Genomic DNA, 10,591 nt, shown 5'->3' with positions numbered 1-10,591 from the left:
CCCTACATCCACTAAATTGTAAGCCTTGTGGCTTATACACACCAACAGAATGCACGAGGAGACAAACACCCATTGTGACATAAAAAGCTGAATACAGTTTAACCATTCTCTTATAATGTATTAACTTGCAGGCAGGATTAAAAAAACCCAATAGGCTGCTCAAAGCAGCCTTTCTGCTTGGGGATGATAAGAGCTGTAGCTTAATACACCTGGAGGACACCAGGTTGAAGAAGCTACACAGTTATGAGACCTCCGCCTGAGGACAAGCAGTGAAATGCCATCAGCCACAAGACAGTTTAAAGCCTTTATTTAATAGCAATTAAATAATTCACTATACTTCCAAACATCAATTAATTTAATACAGTACAAGAGCATCAGGCCCTCTAGAATTTATGTACTCCATTTTATACAAATATATAATCCCATACATATTAATGCACCCCAAACAAAGGGGCAAATTCCACTGTGTACAATAGTCGCAGAGCTGTCTTACTGGCTTTAAAATGCACACACATCTCTTTTTTTGGGGGGGGGGGGGTGCTTCTGACTGCAAATGCCCAGGTACATTTGACGTATCCTTTCCTTTTGCTGAAGATCATCCAACCTCCCTCGCTTCTGATAATGTTGAGCACCTCTCAAGTGCATTGCAGATTTTTAAAAAAATACTTCGTCTCAGTTCAAATCAAAGTTTCAAAGATCTAAATGGCTCTTATTTCCTTAAAGATATGAGCGTGGTAGTAATGAAATGTCAAAAGAGAAATGTTAAAACACTGCACTAAACATGGAATCATCACTGCTGAGTAAGCTTGTCTGCTAGTCCTATGTAGTATCTGTTGATAGATAGGGGAATACACTAGTGCAATGACAGTAACTTTATTTTGTACTCGCTATCCGTAATCCAGTATTTTATGAAGTAATGAAACATTCCTTCCGAAAGGTAATTCTTCTCAAGAAGTGGCATGCCCTTCTCTGGCTTTAAGCCATAGTAGTATTGCATTTCAGGAGTGTGCTTTTGATATTTCTGTCTCGTCAGAGGTCTTGTGTTTCCATTATGCCAGCATAGCTATCACTGACCAAAAAGAGACAGAAAACCCAAAGGTGCCCTCTTTTCCATTTGACCTAGAGCTGAGTATTAGATGCATCAGCTTCTTCAGCAAATATAGGCAGCACCTTCTCTACCCCTTACGAATAACAGTAACATGTATACGTATGCATAGTATAATTATATAGGGAGTATGACAAAAACTCCCCCAACAACAATCTTCTGCTACCATAGTTGCTGCAGAAGCTGCATAATAGTACATTCAAGTTAAAACTTGTCAGTTTTTTTTTCTAGGAGCATAGGAACAAAGGAAAACACTGAAAACTGATTAAGACTTATTTGTGTTAGCCTCAAACTTTCCAATGTAATTTAATAAATGTCAGGCAAGTTAAAGTAGTTCCTGTCCCAGTAGTTCCCAGTATAAATCCAGTCTTGTGCACCAGTGTAGGGATTAGGACCTTGATGGAACCACCTGAAATGGAAAAAGGAGAGTGTCTTAATTATGAAAAAAATACATATATATCTCATTCAATAAATATTTCAGATGCTTTATGTTCTAGAAACACTGGTCATTAGAGTCAATGTATCTATGTCATCCCTGTATTCCTACAGATCATCCTACTTATTACTTTGATCCAACTGAGATAAACTGCAAAGAGAGTAGTTTTATAATGCTGTAAATGTAAGGAAAAATAAACAAGAGAGAGGATAATGGTAAAAAATTGAAATGTCTTATATTGAGGAGACATGTAATCTATGCCACTACATAAACCCGACCCCAAATGGATTTCCATTAGCTCAATGTTGCCTTCCCAAAAAATTTGGCAACAAAAAACGTTTTCTAAACACCACTTAGTAGCTGTTGTAGACATTTACATGAATGTGTTGTGCAGAGTTTACAGTGGACTCTGCAAAAGATGCTCCAGCTGTATTTCATAAAAAAGAAAAATCAGCCTGTTTATAGCAAGCCTCACAAATGCTGGTTTATTACCAGCGATGTTTCAATTTTTATACCTGTTTTATATACCTACATACCTGGGGCATGTAACATATTTTCAGGCTGAAAGGGGTTGTGAATGGAAAAATTAAGAAGCCCTGCTCTAGGTAGGCAAAGATAAGGGTCATTTTCATCAAATTAGTCTTTTAGGCCCAGTATTGGCCTAAAAAACTAAACAATATCGAATGTGAGTCCCACTTATTCTTGTTGTTAAAAGAGGCCCAGAGGAAGAAGATAAAAATATGCCAACCATGTCCTTTATGCCTCAAACAGAGTGTTTTGGAGGGGGTTATGTCTCTTCAAGCTCTTGGGGTGACTAAGGTGGCTCTCTAGCCTCCCACGGTGCCCACCTCTGCTTTATTAGACATATCTAACATGACAGCCTTCTTTTCACGTTTATGTCTATTGGTCCTGAAAGCTGGGCAGCTGCCTGGAGATGCTGGTGAGGTACTGGTCTTCATTTCAAATTGGCATATTTATGACCCAAAATTTAGAACTTGGAACTTAATTAGGGTTCTTGCAAGTTAATAATCATATTGCCGGGGGGGGGGGGGTGAGGAGCAATGACAAGAAGGTGGTATGGTATGGCTATAAAGACAGTTAACATTCAGAAAAAACAGCAGCAGAAAGCATTATAACTAACACACTATAGCCATCTCCCAAATGAACATTAAAACATTTTGGACCATGTTTTCTAGTACGGTGTATGGAACCAAGAATGACCATGTTGCATCCTTGCCTCTCCCATACTCTGTGTTGGCTTTGGAGCTTTCATTCATATATCGAACCACAGTTCCCTGGCATGGCCAAACCATGCCAGTAACCCTGGTTCCTCACTTCAGACATAACCAAGACTGAAGCATTATTTGTTTGGAAAGGGCAAGAGAGCTGTGCTAGGTTCCTGATTTATTTATATTGTGTCAGGAGTGGCTTGAGAAACTGCAAGTTGCTTCTGATGTGAGAGAACTTGCCATCTGCAAGGACGTTGCCCAGGGGATGCCTGGATGTTGGATGTTTTTACCATCCTTGTCAGAGGCTTCTCTCCTGTCCCTGCATGGTGAGCTATAGCTGACAGAGGGAGCTCAATCTGCTCTGCCCGGATTCGAACCTGTCAGTCAGCAGTCCTGCCGGCACAAGGGTTTAACCCATTGCGCCACTGGGGGGCTCCATTGGGTCCTGATGATCAATTGTAGCTACGCACACCAAAGGTTTATGAATCCAGTTATTGACATATAGTATTAAGCCAAGAGCAAAGAGAGATTGGAAGAAGAATTCATGCTTACTACAATAGTCCAAGATTAATCACTGGATGCATTTCGTGCTTTATCATGCCTTCTGCTCGAGTTTACATCAAAATCTTATACAGGTATTTGTAATTTTATGTAGCAGAAAAATATCAAGCAAGAAATAACTACGCTCTGCAAAGTCACCCATCGTCCACCTTTTCAACCAATGAAAGGGTTTCCGAGGTGCTCCAGACCGGGATGCTTATGGGGCATGCTGAGAAGAGGCAGCTGGAGAGACATCCTCCAGGGCTCCTGTGGAAGACTTGTTTCAATAAGTCCTCCACAATGAGGAGTGATTTAATTCCTCAGCACCACAATCTGTAGCACCTTTAAAAACATTTCAGTTAGAGTTAGGCCGAGTTGAAAAGATAGATTTGTGAGGTCTAATTTGGTCATTGACAACCACAGAGATGAATCCCCAGCAATCCATCTCACAGTCTTGTAACTAAAAATTACAGCTAGTATCCTGTTCTGATGTTATTCCCCATCCTCTCGGTATACAACTGCACAGCCAGGCTTCAAAGATGCAATTTCGCTTTTGCTTCTTGCAAAAAGATTTTGACTAATTCACATGGATTTACAATAGTCCCAAGTGATGATGATAATCTTGCCATATAAAAGTTCGTATTTCTTTCTTGACAGTACCTACCAATGGTTATTTTTTAAAACACTCACAAAATTATCAAACTAGTAAGAAATACAAGCTTCTGGATTCATTGTCAGGTACTTCTCAAGAAACCTTGTACATTAACATGCAAATACCAGCGTTTCAAGAACTGCCATGAATCTCCATGCATAAAAAGGATCCCAAACGAGATAGTCATTTTATTCAGGTTGGGAAGAACAATAATTTTGATAAGGGCCAAATTTACAGCTGAGGCTGTCCCTTATTCTTATTTGTAAGCTTTAAATGCATATCTAAGCATGTCAAGAAAACAAGCAAAAAAGTATCAGAAAAGATCAAACCTGGGAGCCTGGGCCACTGGCTGACTTTTGGAAAAAATAAAAAACATAATGCAACTTACAGTGACACAGACATTTGAATTATCAAACCATGAGGGAAACAGTGAAGATGCTTGAAAGCTCCCTCCATTATGCATTTTATTTCCAATGACAACAACACTTAGAAGTGTGGAGAAAAACTATTAGGCAGGAATTGCTCATTAGCATGATAAAAAATATATTTTTCCCAAGCCAAGAGCCAGAGAAAAACTCTGAAAATGCCTGATTCTTTATCTGCAGCTGTTTGTTCCAAGTGGAAATGCATTTTGTCACCAGATCAGGCAGCAACTCAATAATGGCACCAGAAGCCTTTCACCCCAAATGCTTACCTATAATTAAGGCTTCAATTTTAAAAGCCAACCTTCCCATTTCTCCTAAGTTAACTAAAATATTTACTGTATGAATGCTACAAGCCATAAGTTTCTCTCTGAATGCCAAAAAGCCACAGGTTTGTGCTGCAAAAAGCCATTTTCATATCACTGTCAATACAGCCTGAGACAGCAAAGCTCAGCATTAGTAAGCATGTAAACCAAGGCATATTTATCAACATTTAATGAAACTATAACATTAAATTTAGGAGTTAGAGCTACAGAACAAAAAGAGCTAGGTTATCTACTTCTATGCACAACTGTAATATAGGGTAAAGGTAAAGGTTTTCTCCTGACATTAAGTCCAGTCATGTCCGACTCAGGGTTGGTGCTCATCTCCATTTCTAAGCTGAAGAGCCGGCATTGTTCATAGACACTTCCAAGGTCATGTGGCTGGCATGACTGCATGGAGAGCCATTACCTTCCCACCGGAGTGGTACCTATTGATCTACTGACATTTGAATGTTTTCGAACTGCTAGATTGGCAGAAGCTGGCGCTAACAGGGGGAGCTCACACTGCTCCCCGGATTCAAACATGCAACCTTTCGATCAGCAAGCTCAGCAGCTCAGCGGTTTAACCCACTGTGCCACTGGGGGCTCCAACTGTAATATAATTCATTAATATATTTCTTGTTGAAAAGGGGAACTACAAGGAACTGCTTGTTTGTAAATAGTTACTCCCAAAATTCTAGATCAGTGGTTCCCAACCTTTTTTGACCAGGGACCACTTGACCAGGGACCACGCTTCATCATTAGTACCAAAAGGGTTACAAATCAGTTTTTGGCCAACTTTAGATTTGGTTTGGTTATTTGGGGTGCTGAGTCAGAAAACTGCATTGGATAAACCACATCAACACTAGTTTCTGATACACAACACATGCCATCCTGTAGTCACCATCTGCTTGCCCACAGAAAACCATATTTAATAAGCCTCAGAACTATAAGAGGGTTTCAAGAGACCAGTCGCTCTCGTTGCAGCAGTGTAGTAACGGTGAGGCCACGGAGTATATTTTAGTTATTGTGGCCACTGGTGGTCCATGGACCACAGGATGGGAACCACTGCTCTAGATGATACTCAGTAAAGGTAATTTCTGCAGAAGGATGTTAAGAATCCTCACTTGAGGACCTTAAGAGTAAAGTGTTCAATTCTTACTCTATTTCTGCATTGCTAGGACCAATAACTATTGTTTGCGTATATCTGTGTGCAAACACAAAGACCTATGCTTTTAGTGCTCATGAACGATAGCATCATACTGCAGACACCATGCAAAGACCAACATCCTCATTAATGTGGATATCAGATAGATAGATAGATAGATAGATAGATAGATAGATAGATAGATAGATGACAGAAATAAAGGAGGGGGGGGGGGATTGATGAAGTTTTATTTTCTCTGTCTCTGAATTCTTTAGTCTTATCAACTTTTTCTCTAGGTTTACTATTTATTTGTTCATGTTCATGTTCCATTTTGAGTAAGTCAGAACAGAGCACTAGAAGACATCGGGCTTGTTAAAACTTCAAAAACGAGTGTTTTCAAAGCATTCTGCTAATACAAAGTTGAGCAATGAAACTATTGCTTGTTGGAATAATCCAGCAATTAAATCGTTCCTCCAGTTTGAATCTGGGAATCTATTCCATTCCTGTTCACACCAACACACTTGGCCTTTTGCCAGTGATGACAAAAGAAACCCAGAGCACAGACACTGCATTCATGGTGCCATGAATGTCAACAATGCTCCATTGTCTTATCCATTCCCTGATTTTTGTAAAAGCTTACTTATATCCCATTTTGAATGTTAACATGCAATACCAAAGCAGTACCACATTTTATTTGACTTTGGCAATGTTTTCATGCATTTCCCTGTTCAAAAACTGGAAGTCTAATTGGTGCCTTTAGTCACCAAAGGCAAGAAGTAGGACTCCTTCAGGAAAGAAAGGTTTTGGCAAATGGCCTGTCTGTTCATCTATGTCATTGTTTCCGAAACACCTTAAAAGTTCTTCATTCGTAACAGTTTAAGGAAAAAATAATGTTTAATGCAAGGAACTGCTATGTGTTTGCTTTTGGAGCTGAGAAACCAACAGCCCAGAGTGTTATGACCCTGTGTTCAATTCCTTTCTAAAAAAGGCAATTTTATCCTATTATGTTCTTTGTCCAACATTTTAGGGTTATTAGAATACAGTGACCTCCTGATTGCAACAGTTAAAAAAACCCCCTGCTAAACTGAATAATTCCATTCAAAGAACAATGTGCTCCTCTCTTCAATTTAAATTTATTCTGAGAATGAACACAAAGAACAAATCTGATCTAGCGGCTAAATGGTTTGTCGTGCATCTTGCCAAGCCCTCAAAATAGTTTAATGCAATTTGGTGTAAAAATTTAAAAAAAATACATTAGTGTATGCTGTGGGGTATATGTATTGACACATGCATAGGCACCATATTTTTAAAACAACAGGACCTTTGATTTCCATGAGGTACTCATAGAAGTGTTACATGTAAGGTTTCGCCTTGACATTAAGTCTAGTCATGTCCGACTCTGGGGGAATGTGCTCATCTCCATTTCTAGTCAAAGAGCCAGCATTGTCTGTAGACACCTCCAAGGTCATGTGGCCAGCATGACTGAATGGAGCGCCGTTACCTTCCCACAGAAGCGGTACCTGTTGATCTACTCACATTTGCATGTTTTTGAACTGCTATGTTGGCAGAAGCTGTGGCTAACAGCGGGAGCTCACCCCCCTCCCCGGATTTGAACCACCAACCTTTCGGTCAGCAAGTTCAGCAGCTCAGCAGTTTAACCCGCAGCGCCACTGGGGGGTAGGAGTATCAGTTTAGATAATCATGTATCTAAACTGATACATGACTATATATGGTAGAAAAATCACAAGAAGGAATATGAAGGGTTACTTAGCATTAGATATCCAAGACAAATTGCACAATGCATGAAACAGGACTGAAGAGAATAGCTGTTGATACTATTTATGCTGGTGCCCATAGCAGCAGGTTCCTGACAAAAGCTGCACAGGTCTGGAGCACTCCATGGATGGATGCGTGAAGAACGGACTGACTTACAACTATTAACTCTTTCACATCAAAATGGTGGAACTGTGGTTTTTAAAAAGCTCCTCTGACAGTCCAGGTACATAGTACCCAGGCAGTAAACCCAAATCCCTCTATTATTATCAATATATTATCAATATAAAGGTGATGAAGCAAGGAACAGAGGTTTAAGGAAATGTAGACTAGTCTTGCACAAACCTGTCAACCATTTTTACTGAAGGTATCTGTCCCATATACTGACCTTGTCGTCCAGTCTTCCTCAGATTTAGACCTGTTTTTACGAGCCGCTCTTTGTTTTTCTTCAAGTCTTTTCTTTTCTTCACTGGCTACATCTATTAACAACATCAACAACAACAAAAACTGTGTCACATTCTAATACATTGCAGTCTATCTAAATAGCTGCAAGATCAAGATGCCATATATCATTTCATATATCTGTGAAATGTCCAGGTGGGAGAAAGAACTCTTGTCTAGTTGAGTGAAGTGTGGACGTTGCAATTGTCCACCTTGATTAGCATTGAATGGCCTTGTAGCTTCAAAGCCTGGCTGATTGCTGCCTTGGGGATCCTTTGTTAGGAAGTATTAGCTGACCCTGATTGATTATTGTCTGGAACTCCCCTGTTTTTTTGAGTATTGCTCTTTATTTACTGTCAGGCAGGCTTTGAAGCTACAAGGCCATTCAATGCTAATCAAGGTGGCCAATTGCAACATTCACACTTGCTTCAAGCAGTCAGGAATTCTTCCTCCTACCCTGGACATTCCACAGATATATAAACCTCACTTGCCTAGCTTCCAAAAGACCTCACAACCTCTGAGGATGCCTGCCATAGATGTGGGTGAAACATCAGGAGAGAATGCTTCTGGAACATGGCCACACAGCCTGGAAAATGCACAGCAACAAAGTGCTTCCGGCCATGAAAGCCTTTGACAAAACTATTCATACAAAGGACACACAATGAGAAAAAGCAAGCTTGCAATCAAATATCCAGGAAGACATTCATCACCAACAAAGGACACTGAATGAAAACAAGTTGGCTTATTGACCAAGCTGTGAAAAAGCCAGATTAAAATATTTTTAAACAACTCAATTTCAAGTATTTCCTAACTAATATTTGCTTGCTGGTTATATCACGAAACAAACAATTCCACAACAAAGGCATCTAATAAATATATACATGAACAATGTGTGCTATCAAAGGAAGCATTCCAACAAATATTTTAAGAATTGCACATAAGCACATTGAAAATACTATGATTTAAAAATTACCTATGTCACCATTTTCCATAGCTCTTATATCGGGCCTTAACCGGCAATCGGTTTTAGGAATCACACTTTCCATTTCTGGATCCAGTTCATTCAAAGCCATAGCAAAGGTAGTAAAATTGTACATCTGGAAATGCAAACACGTACAGAGAAATAAGTGCCTTTTTGAACACAGATTTGCTTTCATGAAGGAAGATCATCTGGTAATAAGTGTACATGCTTGCAGAGGAAGTATCCCAGAGATCTGTTTTGAGGCTATTTATATAATGTATAATGCTTTAATAAAAATGACCTTTGGGAAGGAAGCAGAAGCATATCTATATAACATACTGGTATCTAAGCACCATCAAGTTATCTGGGAAACCTTTTGAAACACAGAAATCACAAGGATTGCACAAGGGAAATTCACTGAAAGGCCTGGAGAATAATGATGCAAATAGAATAACATAAATATCATGAAAAGCATTACCCTGTAGGACTGATCTGAAAATGTATTTGGGAAGCTATGTGGGGCATTCATAAAAGATTTCCCCTGACACACTTCCTGTGGGCTGAGAGCAATGAAACTTGGCACAGTTATTAGTCCTTCTCTACTAGAGACACATGCTTCTCCCATCTTTTTAAGCAACTGTAAACACCTCACTTGTAGAAGTCAACAGGTTGCTCCAAAAGCCACGTGGTAAGTCTCATCATCTCAAAAAATGCTTGTCCTTCAAAAAAATCTTCATTGTTGGAAAGAAGTGGGAATCTGATGGTGTGAGGTCGGGTGAATAAGGGGGATGCGGTAGAATTTCAAAGCCACAGGAGCATGCTTCCATTTGGGCAGCAGGAGTTGTGAACTGGTGCATTGTTTTGCAGAAGGCGGAGACCTCTGCTGAGCATGCCACATCTCTTGGTTTTGAGTAGCAGTGAAACATACGAGGGTTGAATAAAAAGTAATGCCTTCACCTTCGTAACTCCTCAAAAGATGGCAGTACTGGTATCCGGCAGGTACTGGCTTGTTCAGTAGACTCTCCTCTACAATTCCATTTTGGCAGGAAATCTTATCATTGAACGGTTGTGTTGTTACAAAGTATGGAACCCTGCGCAGATGGTCAGTCAATGCGACTTAAGCAACGTGCAGTCATTGAATTCTTGACAGCAGAAGGTGTCACCTCAATATCTTTAAACTTGCATGTCCAACGACGCACAGTACTCACATCAACACAATTATCATAAACAGTTTGCATTCTCTGATGAATCTCCTTTGGGGTGACACCTTCTGCTGTCAAGAATTCAATGATGGCACGTTACTTAAGTCACATTGACCGACCATCTGCGCAGGGTTTCATATTTTGCACTTTAACAACACAACCGTTCAATGCTAAGGCTTCCTGCCAAAATGGAACTGTAGAAGAGAGTCTACTGAACAAGCCAGTACCTGCCGCATACCAGTACTGCCATCTGTTGAGGAGATACGAAGGTGGAGGCATTACTTTTCATTCAACCTCATAGTATGCCGCAATGATCATGGTACTCTTTGATAGGAAATCCATGAATTCTACTCCGTGTTAGTCCCCAAATACTGTGAGCAT

At 39.9% G+C, this 10,591-nt stretch overlaps 1 protein-coding gene across 6 annotated transcripts in view; it reads right to left on the bottom strand.

The window, feature by feature from the left end:
- Window positions 1-291: 291 nt before the first annotated feature.
- OSBPL1A (oxysterol binding protein like 1A) overlaps window positions 292-10,591 on the bottom strand; it is a 119,437-nt gene continuing 109,137 nt past the window's right edge. For 5 of the 6 annotated variants that reach the window (XM_060775178.2, XM_060775177.2, XM_067467443.1 and 2 more), the window contains 4 exons: window positions 9,021-9,144; window positions 7,995-8,085; window positions 4,292-4,315; window positions 292-1,514 (listed from right to left, as the gene is read on the bottom strand). In XM_060775178.2, the coding sequence (XP_060631161.2) occupies window positions 1,412-1,514; window positions 4,292-4,315; window positions 7,995-8,085; window positions 9,021-9,144 (342 nt within the window). In that variant the 3' untranslated portion in view covers window positions 292-1,411. The remainder of the gene's footprint in view (window positions 1,515-4,291; window positions 4,316-7,994; window positions 8,086-9,020; window positions 9,145-10,591) is intronic. The other variant, XM_060775181.2, reaches the window with a different exon arrangement.

Source organism: Anolis sagrei, chromosome 4 (genome assembly GCF_037176765.1).
Source record: "Anolis sagrei isolate rAnoSag1 chromosome 4, rAnoSag1.mat, whole genome shotgun sequence".
NCBI lineage: Eukaryota > Metazoa > Chordata > Lepidosauria > Squamata > Dactyloidae > Anolis > Anolis sagrei.
The sequence above is the reverse complement of the archived record's forward strand: the minus strand, read 5'-3'. Positions and strand labels throughout refer to the sequence as shown.